This window comes from Alosa alosa, chromosome 24 (assembly GCF_017589495.1).
Source record: "Alosa alosa isolate M-15738 ecotype Scorff River chromosome 24, AALO_Geno_1.1, whole genome shotgun sequence".
NCBI lineage: Eukaryota > Metazoa > Chordata > Actinopteri > Clupeiformes > Clupeidae > Alosa > Alosa alosa.
In genome coordinates, this window is record NC_063212.1 from 9,184,354 (window position 1) to 9,208,136 (window position 23,783).

Here is a 23,783-nt window from a genome sequence, read left to right on the forward strand (position 1 = left end):
CCCACTACTGCTTTACTACTGTTTTACTAATGTCCACAGCCTAATGTTTTTACTACTGTTTTACTGCTACACAGTTTTTCATGCTATATTAGCACACATGACCAATTTGCTACTGCTACAATACTGAAAGGCTGTATCATATTACCTAAACCCTGTTCTTGCACTGATCGTTTTTTAAATAACCTTGTCTACATTACACTTTACTCTCCTATTTGTCCATATTATTTATGCTGGTCTCTAGACCTTATTCTTGCACTGTTGCACTGTTGGACTACTGTTGGACTACTTTTTGCACCTTCACCATGACACTCACTCTCTTGAGCACCTTACCATGCACACAGAACTACAGGACTACTGTTGGACTACTATTTGCACCTTCACCATGACACTCACTCTTTTGAGCACCTCACCATGCACACAGAACTACAGGCCAGTCCCGGCCCTGTCACTGCAAGCGTCTCATGCTTGATCACCCTCAAGCACATTGTGGATTTTTTAATTTAATTTATATAGTATATTTAGTATTTAGTTTTATTAGTTTTTCTTATCTTCTACTGTCTCTATTTTACAGTGGAGTTTGGTTATATGTTTATACTTATACTTATATTTACCATTTCTGTTGTAAGTGAATGTTGTGTGTGATGTCTGTATGCTACTAGACTTTTAAAGAAAAAAATTGTTTGGTCCCGAGGGGCCACTCCCCCGCTGTGGTGGGCCCCCCGAAACCCAAAAAATGCAGTTTTTCCTAAGTAACTACCTGAACCATGGCACCGAGGATGACAGAATTGTTATGGTATGTTGGTCTCAAGGGCCCACATCAACTTAGCCCATTCGCCTTATTCGCTTATTCAAAAAAAAAGCTCACCGAAAAAGAAGGGTTCACTGGCCTGTTCTTCTTCAGTGAGTTTTTTTGGCAGTTTGCAAACGGAGTGCATTACCACCACCATCTGCTGGACTGAGGTGTAATGGCAAGTGTACCCTTTAGCCTCGTTCTGGCCGCCAGGTGATTTGCATTTGTGATTTGCAAATTGATAACAGCACTGTAATTATCTCTTTTGACCGTCATCTCATTCTTTTCTGACCCTACTGACAGGAGCTAAGTTAGTTAGCCACAATGCTAATGTTCGCTAACATGATGGTTTGCTAATGGAAGATAACCTGAAACCATGAAAGATAACCTGTCTACGATGCACCCTAAACACCGGGCTGGGACATTTCTGCTTGCTAAATAGGTTTTCAAAATCAGAATCAGCTTTATTGGCCAGATTTGCATCAACAAACAAGAAATTTGACTGGTTAATCTTTAATCTCAAAGTACAACACTCACTTAACATATAAAGCAGTGGTTCTCAACCATTTTCTGTCATTCTCCACTTTGGAGGTGTGGAATTTACAAACCCCACATGACCCCATCAACCCGGCAAAATGGTAACTTAAAATATTTTTTTTTTTACATTTTGGCTCCATGTTATATTTGGGAAATTTGCAGTAGGAGTTAAGTCATTTAGAGATGAGACAGACGAGTCCAGGAAGTGACGTCAAACCGTAAGTAGGTACGTAATATACTTTATTGTTTATACTGTAGATAATACAGTGGGGGAAAAAAATTGACAGTCTATGGAAAAAATAGTATAATATAATAATAATAATAATATAATAGTACTGTTGGATGTCCTTAGGCCAACCCAGGCCAATTTGTGATGTCAACATAATTGATTCGGCCGCCATTAGGGATGGGCATTCGATTAAATTTTCTTAGTCGATCGTCGGGAGAGTTAACGATCAACTATCGATTAATCATTAATATTTCTAGGCCTATATTAAAATTCATTATTTATTTAACTTTTTATAAATTTAAAAATGCAATGAAAATACAAAAATACAGCGTGTTTTTCCCTAAATGTTTCTTTATCACAAGAAGAATAACTTGTGGCAGTTAGGCCTACACTGGACGTTCGGAATGCGAGCCGGTGTTCAGATTAAACAGAGACCCTCGTTTCTTCCAAAATTATAAATTATAAAAAAAAATCATGTTAAACAATAACTTAACCAAAAACATAATAATGCTTAGATCTGACAGGTTTTGTCAAAATGTAACTCAAAACTATCCAAGGCACGGAGAAAGAGGGTGAGAGATTAGCCTATAACAATTAATTAGGCTATTTAACAAAGCCTCATAAAAAAATAACTGCCATAAATCCTCAAATTATGGCTGGCCTTTTATTTACTTAGGCTGCGCAAAGCACAGGGCTTTATTTGGGGCAGACGTAGGCTATATTGAGCAGGCCTTTATTTCTACGTGCGTTTTATTGTGAGACATGTGTTTCGTTTGGAGCGCATACCGCTATCAAAAGCAGAAGATTTTCCGTTTGGTTTGGAATTTAATTTACTTTTGGACAATTTGATTATATTTGATTATATTGCTCAATGTTTTGATTATATTGCTCAATGTTGGGACTGATGAGCACTGAAATCTGGGAGGTATTTGATGGCTCACTATTACATTTCATGTAGTTAAAAGTCAAGTTCTTCACCCGCTGTTTATTGCGAGACAAGGCAGCCGCTTTCATTCATTCAAAATGTGTGTGCTGTAATGGAAACCTTATTGCGTAGCCAAGTAGCCTAAATTGAGTTTGAATTGTATATACATATAAGTATACATACTCTTTTGATCCCTTGAGGGAAATTTGGTCTCTGCATTTATCCCAATCCGTGAATTACTGAAACACACTCAGCACACAGTAAACACACAGTGAGGTGAAGCACACACTAATCCCGGCGCAGTGAGCTGCCTGCAACAACAGCGGCGCTCGGGGAGCAGGGAGGGGTTAGGTGCCTTGCTCAAGGGCACTTCAGCCGCTTTCTGCTGGTCGAGGTTCGAACCGGCAACCCTCCATTCACAAGTCCGAAGCGCTAACCAGTAGGCCATGGCTGCCCCACGTATGATTTACTTTATTAAATTCGTAGGCTGGAATGCTTCCAGTCGCGGCAACAATTGTGTTTAAATACAGTAGTAGCCTACTGTAGGCCTACTGCTTCAGCCTGCAAGCTCAGAAGGGGACGGCAAGCGACTGAGCTTGAGAGTGACGTGTTGGAGACCCATGGTGTAGTACAACGACTTTTAATTGACAACAAGGTATTAAACCAACCAACAATATAAAATATTAAGAGTTCTTATTTCATTGAGTTAAATCGAAACAATGTATTCTATTGCTTGTGCACTGATAGTGGTAGGCAGTTATTACATCGCAATGTTTGCAGTGAACTAACGTTATCGTTTTTTAAACAATAAAATAGTCCCACGCCACACTTCACCGTGAACTCTTCATAAATCAAAATGTAAACTCGTAGGTAACTGAGTAGTCTATAGCGTCAAATATTGTCCCCGGGTGGTATAATGTTTAATTGCTGCCACACAATGATCCATTAAATTGCTTCAAGACACACTATGTAACGCAACCTGCATTAGTTTAATCGCCAACAAATTAACGTGATCAACGAAATTCTTAAAGGGACACCAGGTAACGTTTTCGTGTTAATTACTCATCTTCGTAAATCGGTATATGGTTAAATGACTCATTACAGGGCGAATGAAGACTCTCTCGCCCGCCCCTACTGCCTGTAGGAAGAATATCCCGCTTGCAAGTTCAGTGTATCCTACCCGCTGACCGAAGCAGAATGAATTACATCCTGCATTCACAGCACAGAGGCAGGCTAACTAAAGCTAGCGATTGTTGCAAAGGTGTGTATAATGGCAGAGCCGGCGAAAAAGCAGCGAAAACCCTTGACGAAAGATGCAAAGAAAAGGAAAAGAGCTTCAGACCAAGCGAAGGGGGAGTTTCTTAGAGAAAAAGCATCAGGCTTGCCTGGTGTCCCTTTAATGATCAACTATCGATCGTTGATTAATTATGCCCATCCCTAGCCGCCATATTGGATTTAATCAAAAACACTAAAAAGTTTTCACAGGTCACAAATTTCATCTGATCTTAACCAAAATTGACACAGACCATCTTCAGATGATAAATTATCAATGTATTAGCCTAGAAATCTAGACGCACCCTAGCGGCGGCAAATTAATTTGCTCAGCCTGTACGTCTAGTAGCAAACCATAGGAATTTCTATTGGCTAACACCGTGGATGTTATCCAATCACAGCGCTCTATTTTGTCCTGACAGTCCTGCGACGGTAAACAACAAGGAAGGTGGCTATGGCGAACGAAGAGCGGTTGTTTGAATCGGTGTTGGCGTCAACTTTGGAGGAGTTGGACTTGTGCTTTTCTTTGAAAGTTGCGCAACACAATGCACTTAAGTCATTCCTTTCGAAGAAGGATGTATTTGCTCCCCAGACTCGCATACATATAGTTCCTCCCCAGACTCGCAGACATTGCAACGCCGCTCAACAACCTCAAGAGAAAAGGCATCCCTTGGGAATGGACTGCACAGTGTCAAGATGCTCTTCAACACCTCAAAGCCCTCTTGCAGTCACCACCAGTGCTCGCGCAGCCAAGGCTGCACATGCCATTTCAAGTTCATTGTGATGCCAGTGACGTTGGCCTAGGCGCAGTCCTGACCCAGTCCATTGAGGGTGTGGAGCAGGTCATCGCCTATGCCTCAAGAGCTCTCCATGGTCCTGAACTGAGGTACTCCACATCAGAGAAGGAGTGCCTTGCAGTGGTGTGGGCGGTGGAGAAGTGGCACCATTATCTGGAAGGGGACACATTTGATGTGTTCACGGACCACAGCGCGCTGGCCTGGGCATTCAACTGCCCCAAGACAACGTCTCGGCTCACAAGGTGGACACTACGGCTGCAGTCATTTACCTTCAGAGTCCACTATAAGAAAGGCTGCTCCAATGTTGTCCCAGATGCACTGTCCCGTGCACCTCAACCAAGAGACCAACTGTCTGAAGAGGCTAACATGGCTGTGGCTGTGTCAAAATCATATTGGTCCAACTTACCTAGCTCCTTGCAGGACATTGAGAAGGCCCAAGGCAGTGACACCCTGTGCCAAGAGCTCTTCCAGTCCATCTCGGAGCCTACTCCTGGCCAAATTCACTATCAGCTCCAGCAAGGTGTGCTCTACCGTGGCGTACCCTCCAAGTATGGCGGTTTTAACTACCAGATGGTCGTTCCTGCTGTGATGATTAGTGAATTTCTGGCATACTTCCATGACAGCCCATTCGGTGGACATTTGGGGAGGATGAAGACGCTCCTTAAGATCCTAGAGGTGGCATGGTGGCCAGACATTAGGAGAGACGTGTGGAGCCATGTCCGTGTTTGCCAGAAGTGCCAACAGTACAAGGCTTCGAATGTCAAGCCAGCTGGTCTGCTCCAGTCAACAGAGGTCAAGGCACCGGGTGAGATGATCGGCGTGGATTTCATGGGACCCCTTCCATTCAGCAAAGCCCGTATTTCAACTCTCATGGTCGTTGTTGACTACTTTAGCAAGTGGGTGGAGCTTTTTGCTCTGAAGGATGCCAAGACCCCAAAGGTGTGTCAGATCCTGAAGAATGATATCTTCACCCGCTGGGAGGTGCCAGCCTTTCTGGTTTCTGACCGCGGTCCGCAGTTCACAAGCCAGCTGTTGACCAGCCTTTGTGGATCCTGGGGCGTGACTCAGAAGCTCACCACTGCGTACCACCCCCAGACCAATCTGACAGAGCGGGTCAATAGAACTCTGAGGCCCATGATTGCGTCCTATGTTGAAGACCACCATCAAGACTGGGACCGATGGCTGCCTGAGTTCCGCCTGGCCATCAACACCGCAGTCCACAAGACCACTGGCGTGACCCCTGCTGTGTTGGCTCTTGGCCGTAACATCAAAGGTCCCCTAGAGCGTCTCATACACAAATCTCTTGTTCCTGACACACCTGCATACCATACACTACACGCACACACTCAGCTCATGAAAGAGGTTAAAAGACACGTCAGTGTAGCCAAGGCTAGACAAGTTAGGTACTATATTGCACGGCGCAAAGATGTACACTTTGCAGTCGGGGACCTAGTCTGGATTAGGACACACCCACTGTCTAAAGCCGCCACAAAGTTCTCTGCCAAGCTTGCACCCAGATGGTCAGGGCCTGTTAAGGTAGAGAAAAAGTTGGGTCCCATAAATTACCGTGTTCGTTGGTTGACTGACAAAGTAAAGGTGGATAATGTAAATGTGGTAGACATGAAGCCCTACTATGGTCCCGATAAGCCGCTGGCTGGGAATGTAAAGGTTGCCAAAATCACCTTTTTACATGGTTGTTTGCATGAAAATGTATTAGTATTTTCTCTGTTTAATATGCCATGTATGTAAATTTGATGTCAGCTGACTGTTGGACGTGCGTTTTGGGTAGGAGTGACTTTTATTGCACGTTTAAATGGAGGCGCGAGGAGAGCGCTCGCCCCCGAGAGTTACCTGTGTGAAGCCGGCTGTGTGGAGTAACGCGCGTTAGAGGCCTTGCATGGTGGACTTACCGTGATTCGTCCTCTGTATCCGCGAGTGCTGTGGATTAACATTCCTTTTCAGAAGTCATTGGAGTACATCAAGCAAAGGGATCCTTTTCCTAACGCACGTGTGTGTGTTTTGGTGAGATTATGCTTTCGCGAACTGTATGGGGGAACGACTTCTCAACAGACTGTAAGCACGGTGAACTTTGACCTATTCCGGGGATCACGTTGGTGTTTTGGACTGTTGGGCACTGAACTTTGGGGTACTGTGAAACTTTGTTGTTAATTGTGTGTCGGGCCTTCAGTTGTGCGCCGAGTGGCCGCGAGTTCGTGCATTACAAATACAAAGTGAAACAATCTCATATGTTGGGTTTCTTTCTGTAATATACACTCTTATCACTCTTATTATTTTGCCAGTTTAAGTTAAGTTAAACGGCCTTCATCTGCATTGAACCAGCACCACGATTTCTTGCTGATTGATCCCCGGGTCTTTCCCCGAATCCTTGAACCTTATTCATGTAAGGCCCCCATGAAGTGGCAATCAGTCCTTTCGAATAAGGGCGATTTGTTACACATGTGGGGTTACATGCCCACCAAGTTTCGTGTACCCCGGTCTTTCAGTGTCCCGGGAATCCTTGACGGAAATTTGGGCATGTTAGGGTCACAGATACCCGCGACAAAAAAAAAAAAAAAATGAAAAAATCTGACTAAACCTATATATGACCGCCCCCACCAAGTTTCGCCCCGGGCCTTTCAGTGTCCCGAATCCCTTGATGGAAATTTGGGCATGGACTAAACCTATATGTGATCATAATAAATAGAACACTATGGGTGGGATAGAGTAGTGCAATTGTTCGTTCTGCAGTAGGGTAGTGCAAATGTCCGTTGTGCGGCGGTTCAAGGTTGCTATGGTCATGGACACCTCAACAAGCACAGGCGAGTTAATGAAGAGAGGGAAGGAATAGTGCTATATCAGTATAGTCTGAGGTTAAAGATTTAAATATAGTGCAAGGCAGTTCAGTGCAATGATAATGTATTAATAACAGTATTGTAGTTGTAAGATTGAAGTATACATGAAGTAGATGAGCAGAATAGTGTTGACTGACTTTGTTCAGTGTAAGGGTGGGAGCTATTTCTGAGCAGTCAACAGAGTGACGGCTTGGGGGAAGAAGCTGTCTTTGTATCGGCTGGTTTTGGCAAACAGTGCCCTGTATCGCCTACCAGAGGGAAGGAGGTTAAACAGTTTAAGACCAGGATGTGAGGGGTCTGCAAAGATTTTTGCTGCCCTTTTCCTGACCCTGGACCGGTACATGTCCTGGATGAAGGGAAGGTCAGCTCCAATGATCCAGCCTTCAGCCCTAATTGTCTGTTGCAGTCTGGCCCTGGCCCGTTTGGTGGCTGACCCAAACCAGACAGTAATGGAGGTGCAGATGACAGACTGAATGATGGCTGAGTAGAAAGTGGTCAGCAGCTCCATAGGCAGGTTAAACTTCCATAGCTGTCTCAGGAATTATAACCTCTGCTTGGCCTTTTTCTTGATACAGTCAATGTGGGGAGACCATTTTAGGTCCTGTGAAATGGTTGATCCCAGATGCTGTTGACTCGCTCACAGTCCTTGATGGCCCTGTCAGTGCTTTGTAAAATATTGCATTAAGACCACAAAAAGTTTACACAAAATAAATGGGAGCATCTGAGCTAATGTTCATTCCCAAACACCCACTACTGCACCCTAGTTTCAGTCTTCAATTTCTTGCATTTCAACAAAGGTGTTTCAAGTAAGGAAGAACATGGTTTAGGCTTCAAAGGCTTAAAGTAAAGTAACTGATCATATTTGTAAAATGTTTTGCTTGTATAAAGGGGGAGTCTTTAAGCATAAACTGCTCACAATGTAGTTTTTGGCAATGTACAGAACAAAGACCTCTTTTATTCTTTCTATTCTTTCAATTCTATGGAAAACAATTCTATACACACACAGATCCACTCACACACAAACACAGGCACGCACACACTCACACCCACGCATGCACACAGGCACGCACACACACAGGCATGCACATACAAGCAAGTTTCAAGAATGGAGGATGGAGTAGGAGATGGAGACAAATTGACTAGATTTTCGCGACTCATGGGTTAATTTAAAGACACAGGTGAAAGATCTGAGTGGGTCACGACTAAAACAGCATTATTGTTGGCAGAGAACCCATCATGATACACTGCATGTTTGGGGTCAGGGACGCCAGATACCACTGTTAAGCCTTCTGGTGGTGTTGTGGGCCTAATTCAATGAAACACTGATAAAGAACAGTACCTGATTGATGACCCCAGTGAAATGCTCTCGAAGGCTGTTCTGTTGGTCATGCTTTTCCCCCACAAAAGTTGATTTGTTAGTGATTTGTTTTTGAAAGTAAATAGGTTTGGTTGTTGATTGGCCATTGTGTGAAATCCCCTACCTGTAACACTAGAAATGTAACATCTATGCTGTGTATATTTGAAAAAATAATGTGTATTAATTGTGGAAAAAGTGAAATGATTGATACAATTCTCTGTAGATATCAGTGTCATATTTCAATTGTCATCTCATTTCAGAGAAGAAAAAGGCCTTGTTACGATCTCTGTGGACTTGATGGAAAGAGAAGTATCTTGCAACAATCTGAATCCTCAGGTAATTGTGGGTACCTTAAAGGAGAAATCCATAGATTTTTCACATAGATCTCCGTTTCTCAAGGTCACCGAGTACTGTTGGTAAGAAAAATCACAGCAATAATCACACAATCAGTTCAAATCCAGCAAAACTTAGTTCAATAGCAATACACTCTAGTCACACAATCCACACAAAGGGGGAAATGGGGAAGCCCCCAGCCTAGGCAGCAGCGGGTGCTGAAAAACCCCCAGTATCCCACAAGTCCCTCCCCACAGTCCCTTCTAGTAAAAATTGTCCCAACTGGTCGGCTGTCCGGCCGACCAGTATAAAAGAAACAGTCCAAGCTCGGGGTAGCCGAATACAACGATTAGACAAACCCACAATTTAGGCCACCAGCACAAGTTCACAGTCCAGCCTCCAGTGAGGAAAATGGGCCACAGCTGGCGTTTGCAGTTCAGGCCAAACAAACAGTGGCTTAGGCTCCCTTTACAATGAGCGGCTGCAACACTGCGTGACAGCTGTATTCAACAACTGGTTCCGGCTCCTCTTACATAACTTGCCCACTATGCCTAAAGCGGAACAAACAAACAGTGGCTTAGTCGACACCTTCACCGAGCAGTAGGCAGAGGTTACAATGGAGCTAAAGATCAAGCGATTAAGAAGAAGGACTTCAGCAACACTTCCCCGCTGCAAAACAGCTGTAGTCAGAACATAAGCCGCTGTGCACCGCGGCTATCACACAGGTTCAAATGCACAATATTGCAACAATCACATCCCTTTTTAGAGTACTTTGAATCATTGAGTCACCACAGCGTTGCTCCTTTGGCCGTCTGCCAGTAGGCCCACTCAGCCAGCGGCGTCGCACGTCCCCAGACAGCCGGCGATCCGTCTCCCCCATAATTTCCGACTGCCCTTTTTATGGAAAGGGAGAACCTAGAGCTCATTTCAGACCCATCAAGCAATCATACATCATTGGCAATTAACCAGGTGTCCCACACGATCGTAGTTTAGTTCATCAAAACAAAAGCCACAGTCCCATCATACACAGAATGGTCATTATATCAACAATCAGCTAGTAAACATTATACAGGATATACACAATATAACATCAGTACCCAGTAATCAAGCCCAACCCACCATTGTCCATAGCCACCCACAACATTTTCCTCCCCCCTTTACCAGTGGTCGTCCCGACCACTAAGCTAATGTCCGAACCGTGCAGGGGGCATCCCAAAGTTACCTCTGTTGGAACGCCTAGGTTCGAGCACAGTATCCCCACTCTCTGCACCCCCCACTGAGGTAAGCAATGGCTTCACCCCACCCTGTTGCACTGAACTTGGGCCAGGTTCGCTTACCCCTACTTGGTTCTGGGAAGGGACTGGGTGCCTCATATCATACTGAAGATTCACAGGCCATTTACTTAGCTTGAGTTGCTACAGGCAACACAGCCGGGCAACTACAGCGCTACACTCTGGGGACATGAACATGGGGGCTCATTAACATGCCCCCAGAGTGTAGCACAATAGCTGCCTGGAAACTCTTAACTCGACAACCTAGCAACTCAAGCTAGGTAAAACCGATTGTTTTCAGGGTTTTTTCATACCGACGGTACTCGGTGACCTCGATTAACGGAGATCTATGTGAAAAATCGCAAGATTTTTCCTTTAGCCCTCAGATAATTATTATATATATATATATATATATATATATATATATATATATATATATACATATATATATATATAATACAAATACAAAAACATTTAATTTTGTTCTCAGAAAGTTCATGTCATGATGGCGTGCCCACCAGGAAAGCATATTCGGGTTATGAGGTAACCTGTAATACATGCAGGGTTTCCACACTTGTTAAATGCATTACAACGTGCTTGAGATAAGAAATATGACTGCAAATCTATTTTAAGTCTGTAATTCAGCATAATTTAGTATTTGTCATAACACTGTTTTGTGATTATTTTGCGTCCATAAGTGACAACACAAATCAAAATAGCAAATTTTATTAGATTAAAGCAACTTCAATTTCCTTAAATTCTAGTATTCCACAGAAAAGAAAAGGGGAAGACAAAAAACACACATCTGTTGTAGCTTTGAGTACTGTACAGGTCCAAACAGTCAGCCACTTAATAATATTTTACCCAAAGCTTCCTAAAGGACTGCCCATAAATGCTTCTCATTGGATGGACATTTTCATGTCATAGCAGCTTTGTCTGGTAATTTTACAATCAAATTTTACATTTGACTTAGAGTGGGAACTCTATTAGCAGTGATTTTAATTACACAACGTTTTGACCAATGTTGGTCTTTGTCAGGTTTTAACAGAAGCAAAAAGATACAGCACATCTTTATATTTGTATTTATATTTAAGAGATGATGTACTTAATTGCTCTACATGATGTCACTTACTCCTTGATTGGTTAGCTAAGAACAATGCCTATGGTCATGTGTATATATCCCCTCCCACTTTTTGGCTCTGAACACCTGACAAAGACCAACATTGTTTGAAATGTTGTGTAATTAAAATCACTTCGGGAGCAGCAGCAACAGTGTGTGGTTATCTTTCTTTTATATTTTTATGGATCTGTTTTACCCTGCACCTGTTTAAATTGGATGTGCATGCACTCTCTGCAACATTGAGCTCTAATGGCAGACCATATTTGACGCACCATAGATGACGGTTTTTTCTCCCATGTGATTTGTAAAGCTTGTATGTAAGTAGAGTAGTGTGTCATTAGTAGCATGATACTTCACATACTGTAGCTTCTTGAGCTGTCAGGCCAGGGCAAATTAGGCATAAGTTGTAAAGGCTGGAGACTTATTTTATTATTTATTATTTTGAGAAAATCCCTCTATATGTCCTCCTTGGTTCTAGAGTGTGCCTGTCATTCCTGTCAGTAGTATGTTGTGACCAAAGTTGTATTTTATTTTTAGGTTGGGTATTCCAGGTCCCCAAAAACAAATTTTCTTTTTTTTTTGTTTACACTACCCCCTTAGCAAAAAGTCTAGTGTTAATTTTGTCACCTATTTTTAATTTAGTTTTAGTCTTAGTCTTGTGACGAAATGTCCTTTTTAGTCTTTGTCATATATAGTCATTCAAATATAATTTTTGTTAGTCAAGTTTTAGTCGACTAAAAGTCTCATCATTTTAGTTAACTTTTAGTCAAAACATTTTAGTCTTTTTTTTAATAACAAATTATTTCTGATTACCATTTCAGTCTAATAGTGTTTCACACATCTCAATTTTCCAACAATATTGTGTGTCCACAGGGCTACTCGTCTGTTATAATTACTCATTCTGATTTTTTGTCAGTCAGTATGTTTACATGCACAGGTAAGTCGAGCTACAGTTATAGCTCAGCTGGGATTTGACCATAGACAGTAAAAGATTTGACTGGACCACTGTCATGATCTTCGTAGACCCAAGTATTAATGTTTTACTCTGCCATGCTAGATGGCGATATGCGCCCAACCACAACACATTCCCTAAACTTTCCATCTTAGCTAACTTGCTAGCGAACTTTCCATATTAGCTTACTTGCTAGCAAACTTTGCATCATCGGTATAACTAGTTAACATTACTTGCTGAACTTTTTTGGTATGGACATTCTGGGGGATGTTAATTTGTATATGTATGAGAGAAGCTTCAACTTATGGTTATGTAGCGTTGTGGCATAAAGGTTAGGTAGTTAGCTTGCTAACTCTGGCAGAAATCTCCAGTGTTTTTGTTCCATGTAGTTTTGTGTTGCAGCCACAGGGTTGCAGCAACAGCACGTAGACTAGCCATCAGGAAAGCTGCTGCGCATGAACTCATTCGGAATATTTTGAAAACGTAACAGCTAGATATTCTGTCTTCTCATTTTGTAGACGAAAATGAAGAGAGATTTTATCTTAGTTTTTATTTCATGCAAAACATTTTAGTTTCGTCTTTTTTCATCAACAATAATATAGATTTAGTCTTTAGACTTAAGATAGTCTTAGTGTTTCAGGACATTAGTTTAGTCTCGTCATCGTCTCGTCTTAGTCACCGAAAACAAGGTCATTGACGAACTTATTTCCTCTCGGCTCGTCTGACAAAATGATCACTAGCAAAACCTTTTTAGGACCCCCAGATCAATGAGTAATATGGATTCACAAGTGCAGATGTAGACTTGATATTAGCCCAAATACACCACTCCTTATCACAAATACTACCAGGGCTTGAAATTAATGACTTCCCGATGTCCTGGGGACCATAAAAATGCTCCCGGGACACAATAGAAAGATGTCTGCAACAACTCTGGGACAGTAGAAAAAATGGCAAAGCAAAATTTCAAATTCAAAATTTACATTTTTCCTAAACCGTTCACATGGGAATCTAAACGTATCTTTCTCGTCTGAATAAAACAAAAAAATAAAAAATAGGTCTGACCTGGTGTAACTGGCAGCTGGCAAAAGCAGCGTTAGCCAGCTGATCTCTAAAAAGCGGTTTTGTACACGCAGCCTTACAACACTGTTTACTGCTCTTTGATTCACTGAACAATGTCATTTTTGGTACAAATACAGTATAAGATACGCTAATGGGGTGGGTGCTTGCGTTTCTTTAGTAATCCGCCTTCTTGGTTTGTATAGAAATGAATATTAAGTAGCACATAGGCCTAGGCCGACACAAAAGGATGGATCACTTTCTGATATTCCTAGGTTAACTTTACCTAACTAGCAGGCAGCCTGGGAAATCACATTTGTTTTCATTACATTGTGAACATTTTTGACTGATGTTGTAAGGTTACACTGGTGTTCTAAAAAAACGAGATGACACAATTTACTGTTCGAGGAACGTTCCACGGACGTCCGCTTAAGGATGCAGGAGCGTTCGCTGCTCGTTCGCTACTAACGTTCCCTCATTGTCATTCAGGAATGTTTTCTCAACAGTGCGGAACGTTCCTTCATGGTTTAATCTTTGGTTCCGGGAATGTCCACGGAACTTTTATTGAACCATGAATCTTTGGTTCAGGGAATGTCCACGGAACATTCTTTGACCCATGTTTAAAACTCGAGCAAAGAAAAAACTGCAGCCTAGGCTACTAGGCGGGCACTGGGAATGGTTTGATTTGGGAAATATATCAGCGTACGGCACGAGAGAGACTATGCACATATTGATTCAGTGTCATTTTGTATACTACTATTTGTATGTGACCGTTTATGCTTACCTCATGCCATCATCTGATTTTGCAATCATCCATTCCACGATAGCTGCCTCCACCGTGATAATTAGTAAAAATAACCAGTTGGATATGTATACCGAATTAGTACTTTCACGTTCACGGTGTCTTTCTTCACGATAAACTAGCCTAGCCGTTTTCAATGGGTATATCCTGTCATGTTATTGTTCAAACCACCAGCAAGAGAAGGATAACTGTTTCTACCATACTTTAAAATCAAAACAATAATAAACCCGGCAACTGTCTTTCAATGCATGCTGGGAACTAACTAAAGCTAAATTACGAAGTGTTGCAACCTCAACATGAAAGACGCTTCCAAATCAGCACAGCTCTGGTGCTTTATTGAAATTGGATTTGAAGTCAAACCAGATGGAAATCTAAAATTATAATGCTAGCCTATCTTTGGTTGAACCAGAGAATGTCTAATAACTCCAGAAAACTTCCGGATTCTGAACTGGTTGCAGTTCCTTCTCTGGTTCCATGTGAGTGCGCTCGCCGATGAGTGCAGAATGAATGGAGGTCTATGGAGCTGTACCCCTCAAAATCCACTTTTCTCGGGATATAATTTTTTGTCTAGTAATTTGAATGTTGCATTCGAAAGGGGAGGCAAAGAAAATACACACTGTTGAGTTTTATATTTTTTAAAGTCACTTTATTGTTCTAAAAAGCCTTTCAAACGTGTCAATGATGTCATTCATTAGCACAATGCTAGCGTGTTATGGGCAACAACAACCCAACCTGTAAGAAATGAAAACCTATTTACTCATACTCTCGTACTACTAAGTACTCGTTCATTCAACAATTAATAATTCATATTGAACTTGCATAAACTACAATAGAATCTGCGATTCTTCAACGACAATCAGGTGAAAGAGACAAATTTTGCCGTCTAGCTTCATAGACCCCCATTCATTTTGTACTCATCAGCGAACGCCCCCAGAACATTCCCAAAAGGTTCCCTGACAGTTGCACAAAAACAACTGTAAGAGGATATTCTGGGAACGTTCTCTGAAGGCTATACAACATAATACCTTTAGAGGACATTCCCAGAACGTCTTTTAAAGGTTTATTTTTTGTGACCTTCAGGGAACCTTAAGGGAACGTTCCCGGAATGTTGCGTGTTTGCTGGGAATTTCCAAGTAGAGCGTGTGTGTGTGTGTGTGTGTATGTATGCATATTAGGGCTGTCAAACAATATTTATTTTCTTAATCACGATTAATCGCTGAATTTATAGTTAATCGCGATTAATCATATATTTTATCACATGATTAAAATTCTATTATTTTGCATTTCAGAACTTTCCAGAAGTCCATATTAACAATGAACAATTATTAGCAGTGTATCTTGATTGGGAATCAAATTAATGCAAAGAAAGTTACTTTATGAATTAACTTTAAGACATATTTGATTATTTCAAATCAAATTTCAAAAGATGTGCAGAAGTGCATGCACAACATGTGGGATGCATGATAAATGGCTTAACAAACTAAATACTCCGTATTTTCATTATCTTTGAGTTCAGTTGAAAATAGTGCATATGCAAAAAGTGCATATGCAAAATGTAGCCCAGGCCTACAGCATGTTTCAATGAAGTGCATAACAAACAGAAATAGCCTTCATCTCCATTAACTATGTTCAGTTCAGTTAACTAGTTCAGTTGAAAACGTGTAACAGTGTAAACAATGTTTAGCTCGTAGATCAGGAGTCGGCAAGTACTGTAACTGCAGTATTTTCTTAGTAAGTAGTTGGCGAGCCAGCGTATAGGCTACTATTAAATCCAGCTCCGATGGATAGTCTATTAGTCCACACGTATCCAACCGTGGGTTATGCACAGAGTAGGCTAGCAGGATCCAGTGCGTTCTGGTGTTCTTTCTCATTTGTTTAAGCACCCACCCGCGTTCTGATTGGTGAATAGGCTATTTGTAAATCGATATTGTAAAAAAAAAGATTTAGAAAAAAATCGGACTGCCAGAATAATTTGGCTGGGCCAAATAATTTTGGTGGCGGGCCAGCTTGGGCCGCCTGTTGCCAACCCATGTCGTAGATTATGGCTTTGAGGTATTTCGGTGGAAGGCAGGCAGAAGCCTACTAGGAAGTGTCTTTGGCTAGCCTGACGAGCCAGACCCACATTAAAATGTAGGGTCTGGGCACTCACCGTTTGCAGTGCTCAGTCCGAGGGGCGGGATAATCAGTTGTCTTTCAAATTCCCTCTGCACGCAATAGGACACACTGTTCGCCAACAGCAACATCCATCTTATTTGTTTTCAAGTAGCAGGGAATTCAAGCCAAACCGTTGCAACTCTGCCATCAATCATTATGTTAAGCCCACCTAACAACTCTATACACGATTTCATTGGCCTGATTGAGTTTCGATTTCTGGAGCTCACAAGCCAACGGAGAGTTGCTAGACTAGCCCTGGCAGCAAATGTAATTTGCTACTGCTAGGGGCGCGTCTAGATTACTAGGCTAGTCTTTGGCAGGTTGAGGACAAGTAACGGTGCATCAAGGCCAACATATTAGTAGCCAAAGAGAATCGTTGATAACAGAACAAGTGAAGGTGTAAAATTAAGAATTAAAAAAACGCGTTATGCTTGGTCCTTTATCGCATTGCGATTAACGTGTTAACGCTGATAGCCCCAATGTATATGAATATATACATAGTGGTTCCATGTTGGTGGAATGAGTTGCCCAGTGCTCTCTTTTCCTGTGGTAGTTTTGGGTCGTTTAAGAGGGGTCTAAAGACATTCCTGTTCAACATGCACTTAGTTCTTTCAGCGCTTCTTATGCGCTATGGTTTGTATAAGGTGCAGTCACTTAAAGCGAGACACGGCAGGTGAAAACATCGTTTTTTCATGCACTGGTCAATTTCGAGATTTTGAGCTAGTATGTTACCTTAGCATGTATTCTATCACACTACTACAACAAAAATGTCCGATTTACACATTTAGGTGTTTATTTCATTATATTGTGTCTACTTTACGCTACTGTATATTTTCTCCTAAATTCAGCAAAAGTTAGCATTCTAACCTTGCATGCACTCCCCGACCGTGGTCCAAAACATAACATGTGTACTACCGCTGGCAAGCTCTGTTTTTCCTGTATCACGCTTTATGTGATCCATATATGGACACTTCCTTTGTATCAGTAACCAATCGCGAAAGTTCAAAGGCGAGTCTAGGCTGAGAACGGAATCTCATTGGCTGTCTTTCAAAGGCTGTTTTTCTCAAAATGAGTTTCCGCCACACTCTGAGCTCAAAAACTCCACTTCAGAAGCACGCATACATACACCAAACTTTCTAGACTTATGCCTAACTATATGTCGAAGATTTCTACAGAGGGGTTTGTTGATATATTATTCCTAGCCTGACTTACATGACATTTTATGCCTAAAAACATGGAAAAAAGCGATTTTTTTAGGGCTAGTGACATCATTTTCTGATTTACAGGATAACAAAAGTAGATATTCATAAATCCCTCTGTAAATGTTTTCCCATCTAATATCTGAACACAATGAAAACATAATTTTGAACTTGGCTGTATCCAATGCTCAGGTTTCGTGCCTTAAAATGTATGCAAATTAGCGCATATTTAATTAGATAATGCCTAATTTGCATATGTAAACATTAAATTACAGCAAACTTGTAATACATTTTTTTCTCATATTAATGTAAGTAATCAACTGGGGAAGTTTCATAGTGATATCTGCTTGTTAAAAATTTTACCCTATTCACCTGTAGTGTCTCGCCTTTAAAATACAATTACCACAATTAATGTCACTAATGTCTCCTCTGGTAGCAATTAGACAAACGAGACATCCTTGATGACGTCAAACTTATTTAGGGAAAAGTTAATGTTCAGGACCACTGACCTAGCCTGGGTGCAAGCCGAACTTAGTCCCGCCCACAACATTTGAGGTCCGGAAGTTCAGTCTGGCATTGCTCCGTTGTGGAGCAACTATGCTCGAACCAGAGCTGTTAGGACCAATCAAATTGGGCTTTATGATGATGGACATTTGAGCAGTGCCTCGTCTATCACGTCATCTGAGCATGCTTCATTTTGTTTGCGACAAAAACGCTGTGCCCCCAACCCCCCGTATCGGTTGAAACACGCTCCATAATTACGTCCCAATGGAGCAGTATCAGACTCATATTCTGACTAGAATTTTGAGTATGACAACGTCAGGCTACCGCTGACCTACAATCCCTTTTATCCACCTTATTTGTGAAACACTACTTCCGTCCGGTTGTCATCTTCCATCCATTCTGTTTACATAATAACTTAGTGCTGTCTCAGCAGGCTAACTAGAATATTCTAACTAGAATATACTTTTCTTCTTTCGAAATGTTGACAATTCTGCAGTGAATATGGATAATCTATATAATATTTGACAGAACAAAATATAAATTGACTTTTACATGGCTTGGGATGCGTCAAACATGGTCTACCATCACATTAAAATCAATACAGACAAAGATAGATTTCTGAATACTGAAGTGTCATGGCAACGCCCATAGCTGGCTCATGAATATCTTGGATAAGTCAGTGTTATGGTGTTATGGACACGTCTATTTAGGATTTCTTTCCATTGGCAAAGCCTGATATGCTTCATCTTGGTAAACTAAAGTATCTTTGGTTATATGATCTGCTCCCAGTGTTTGCCAGATGCATAGCCCCCCATTGGAAATTACATGCCACTACACCTATATTAGTAGCTGTATTTTAATGAAAGTCACATGTGTAATATACTTTAATTATAAAATGTATAGCAAAACACAAAATAAAGATGGCTACATAACATTATGTAAAACATAATTTACTTGACATTATGCTTGAGGCTGTCAGATTCCACGCATATGATGAGATTTGTTTGTGTGTTTTAGTATTGACTTTGTCCACAATAACAATTTTTTGCATGAAATGTAGGAATTCAACAGCCTGCACTAGGGGGACTTTCACCCCAGAACAGCTAAATAACTTCACTTACACAATACCAAAGTAGGTTGGCTTTTAAGAGATTATGTATTCAATCTTCTGTAATATATATTGTTATTACATATAAACACTTCTCTGCAACAGATTGAAATCTAAGATGATATTGTGTTTCGTTTCTAGGGAGGTCTATGACCCAGACCTACTTTTCAGGCCCAACAAGGCCGAAAGAGATCTGACAGTCAAATACAGTTATTTTCATCATATTTGTCCCCTGCTGGTGTATTATGACATGCCATGGAGGCCAACCTTTGAACTGTAAGATTGTTTAATGGTGATATAGTGTTACCAATGCATCATACTCTATACCTCAAAATATTATATGAATTATTTCATAATATACTGCTCAAAAGAATTAAGGGGACACTTCAATCATACACTGGATCGGTACTCTGACACTGTTTGGTTCTGAGCACAAGTAAAACTTTTGAGGCAAGTGTTTTATTTTGCAAGAACTGTCAGACATTCTGTGAATGTAGTTTGAGAATGGAGAAAAGTGTGGAAGGTTTCAAAAAATGTGTTTTAACAATTGTGGAAAACTGTAAGTGTTTCCTTCATTTTTGAGCAGTGTATATTATATTTTTATTATCACCCGGAGAAAAGAAGTACTCTTTTCTGATTGGCTGGTGGGGTGGCTATTAATTCTGAATAACAGGACACCGTTCCATATCAATGCTTATGAATGGTAACTATAACAACCATAGTAGGACTACGGTTGCAGGCTTCGCAACAATGGAATCAACTGTAAACAAGCTAGAACTGTCCATGCTATCGCTGTTTGGGCCAATGGAAGTTGTACAACAAGCTGAACTTGAGCTTCTTTTTAAACGAAACCGCGTTTCCTTTGCTTTACAGTGGCAACCGGGTGATAAGCGGGATAACGGCCTTCGAGGTGTGTCCAGTTATACGGAATTAATGGACTCGGGCTGAGGCAACTCCCCTCTGCTGCGTGTCGGGGAGTTTTTAGCCACTCGCCCTTGTCCATTAATTCCGTATAACAGGACACCTCGGCATCCGTTATCCCTTACATACTGACACTATCTGTTATATTCCATTTCAGTTGGGACGGGGATACATTTGTAGAGGTCGTGAAGGCCGACTTTGTGATGTATGAGGCTCACGGCATGCACAATTATAAGTACTTGCAGACGGCAAAGACAGCAAAATGTGTGTCTCAGCCTCAGGATTGGATTTCCATGCTTCAAAAAACACCATATAGTGCATGGAGTAAACAAGTAATTTACAGTTGTGGATTAAATCTTATTAATTAACAAGTGTTTTTTTTGTATTTGAGGTTATTGTTGCTTTCTTTTTTTCCAGAATTACAGAAGCTGCAAAGATTATAATGGGCCACCTTTAACCAATCCAGATGCTGAGTATCAAGTCCTAAGCCAAAATTCAAGGAACAAAATTGTGTTCTCAAACTACAATGGCATGTATCTTTTTACAGCTGTAGTTGTGGACCCACATTACAGGTATATATTCTTTGCTTATATTTTGTCTTATACTTTATGTAGAACATGTTTTAAAAATGTCTATCAAATGTATTGATTAGATAACGGAGTACTTTGATATTCTCTGCTTGTTCCTCCAGCTTCTGCACCCTCACCACCACCTTTTCTGTTTACGTGTATGGAGCATTTCCTAAAAGAATTCTGCCATATGGTGTTCTGTGTGCAATTTTCTTTGCAATCTTAACTGCACTTCTCTTGATCTTTTACCTCCGGCAACAGAATATCTTGACAAAAGTCCTTAGAACATAATATAGTGATGACAACACTAAATGACTCCAATAAAAAGAAATATTTCCAAAAGTTGGTGTTTCATATATAAGAATCCACCAAGTTTCAGAGTTGAAATGTTAAGCTTGTTTTGTCACACGTGAAGTTTTATTTGTAATATTTTTTACATGCTGATGAATGGATGTTTTAGCAGATTAATAAACTCACTGCAGGGTAACTCTTTAAATGTGTCTCTTAAAAAGATGTCAGTGTTTACAATGCAGTTAATGTATTTAAGCAATAGGTTACACTGATTTTAGAACAGCTAAGGGGCGTTGTTAGGCACAATGCGCAAACATAGTGCCTAAAACCCCCCTTAGCTATTCTAAAATCAGTGTAACCAACAATTTTAATGTGAACTTGAAATTTTGCAGTTTTTGTCACTTAAAAGCTGCATACTTCTTTTACAAGCATCTTACACCATACTTTTAAGCTAATACAGTTGTTTATTTATTTTTTTCAATGAGTGTATGTTTTAACCTTTTATTGTGGCAGTCCATTTTCTTCACCATGATTCTTAACCTGACCCTAAGCACATGGCATCACTCACATCCATCTGGGACCTCTTCCATTGAGAGTGATTTCTGAAACCGATTTTATGGACTGGATAATTATGGATTATGGGAGTTTCATAGATTATAGCCGACTGAGAGAGACTGTAATCAGCGCCACGGGTTGGCTTCGATGTGAGTGGTTGAAGTAGCACGCCAATAGATGACGGACAAGTGGCTTATTCAATCATATGCAAGCATTTTTGATTAGGCCCAGCCTTCTGAAGCAACACTTCAATGGGTCGGTTCCAGATGGATGAGTGGAGCTAGGCGGAGCGAAATTCATCTGGCTAGGTCAGGTTACATGCAACGCACCATCAGGCTCAAATTCTTCTATTCATGCGTTTGAAAGAGGCAGGATTTATTTAACTCTGCAATGTAGTTATTTTTACCCAGCTGTTGGGTAGAAAACATAACCTAACCTGCTGGGTCAAACCTGCAACTCATCCTGCTAGGTTAAATCAACCCAGTGCTGGATCAGTCCCAGCGCTTGGGTTATTTTTCAACCCAGCAGTTTTTAGAGTGATAGTACTACGAAGAGAGTACTTACATGGTAACACCATCTTGTTGACATCTAAATTCTAAAAAAAAATTCTAAAAAACATCATTCAGTATGAAACAAGTTTGCTTGTTTCATCCTGAATGATGAGAACATGTTGCTGTTTCAGAGATTGAGATGTTTAGCTCCTGTGACGGAGTACTGTCACTACAGTTGAGTATGCACTCTGACTGCCATACCAACGGGCCTGGCTCTTTGGCGCTCTCTCCCTTCGCTACATAGTGTATGGTGTCAGAAGTGGGATGGCTTGCCGTGAGGTCATCGGAAACTTGCCCAGTGTGTGTGAGCCGTATGAGGGATCCCCAGGATAGGTTGACCCCTGTGTGAGGGACCCCAGAGATGGGTGAAGCACGAGGGACACCAGTGTGTGTGAAGTGCATGGGCAAGCTTCCAGAATGGGAGGTGTAGGGTCACTCTTCCGTGACGGCCGACTTCTGGAATAGTGGGCCGCGAGACAAACCAACGATTGAACTCCGCAAGTATTCCCTTAAGGGACGTAATCCTTCTTCTAATCCGCCTTGCTTTCTGGTGGCTTCACTGTCTTGATGATCGTCACATTGCTGAGTTCTTCCTATTTACGTTTACAGCGTGAGCTCTCGGCCTGCTGGAGTCTATTCATCCGTCCACCAAACCATTCCACGAGGGGTTGTGACTAGGAGCACACTACATATTCCCGACAGGAGTCATTTTCTTCTTTATCTGTGGCTTGTACTATTGAACTAAAAAGCACGCCTCCTTTTTGCTGACTTCCGGTGTTTGTGTTTGTATCGAGGGAGTGCTGCGACTACTCTGGGATTCCCACCGCCTGCGTCATTGGTCACGCCCACTTGGGGAAACCCTTAGGCCTACTCCTTTGCACCAGGAGCCGTGGCTTACAGACTTTTAAAGGGACATTTGGACATTAAAGGGATACTTGGACATTAGGGGGGAATTAAACTAGATGAGCTTAACTGTGTACTGCATTCTTGAACTAGATGTACCGCATAGCGGTACAAAATATGACCGCTGCTCAGTCCTGAAAATAAATCACACTAATCAATTTGTCTCCATCTTTTACTCCATCCCCCACTCTTGAAACTTTTGTGTATGCTTGTTTGGCATGCCTGTGTGTGTGTGTGTGCGGCTGCACAGAAAGTAGCCTACTGACTGCAAAGGTGAATAGATTGTAGAATAGCCAAAAAAGTTGTAGCATTGTTATAAAACCTTTAAAATCTCTAAACAATCACAAGTAGGGCAGTTCATCACAGTTCATCCATTGCAACTGGATTGATGAAAGGTCACTTACACCTGTAGGCTACATTGTATTTGGGAAAAGCAGAAGGTAGCAGCATAATGTATTTATTTATTTATTATTAAACAAAACAATCCCTGTCAGTTCCATGCAGTTTTCAACAGTTATCAAGAAGAGAGGTCATGTCATGGATTTTTGTGAATGTTTCTTCTTCTACATTATACATAAGTTTAGTCATCTATTTCATATGATATTCAGCTTTATTGTCAATGCACAAATTAAATACCAGTAGTCTAAAACAAAATGCAGTTTTACCCAGTGGTGCAAATAGAGAGGCGAAGTCCCGCCCTTCTACTTCCGGTCCATGGGACCTATCTTTCAAAAA

General features: G+C 41.2%; 1 protein-coding gene across 4 annotated transcripts in view; it reads left to right on the top strand.

Moving 5' to 3' along the window:
- The window catches only part of LOC125289095 (cation channel sperm-associated auxiliary subunit delta-like), a 70,344-nt gene extending 49,014 nt beyond the window's left edge, over nt 1-21,330 (top strand). For 2 of the 4 annotated variants that reach the window (XM_048235775.1, XM_048235778.1), the window contains 7 exons: nt 9,020-9,095; nt 10,854-10,906; nt 19,211-19,282; nt 19,400-19,534; nt 20,337-20,511; nt 20,597-20,751; nt 20,871-21,328. In XM_048235775.1, coding sequence (XP_048091732.1) covers nt 9,020-9,095; nt 10,854-10,906; nt 19,211-19,282; nt 19,400-19,534; nt 20,337-20,511; nt 20,597-20,751; nt 20,871-21,039 — 835 coding nt within the window. In that variant the 3' untranslated portion in view covers nt 21,040-21,328. Of the gene's footprint in view, nt 1-9,019; nt 9,096-10,853; nt 10,907-19,210; nt 19,283-19,399; nt 19,535-20,336; nt 20,512-20,596; nt 20,752-20,870 lie in introns of those variants that run through there. The other 2 variants (XM_048235777.1, XM_048235776.1) reach the window with 2 other exon arrangements.
- Nucleotides 21,331-23,783: the final 2,453 nt, after the last annotated feature.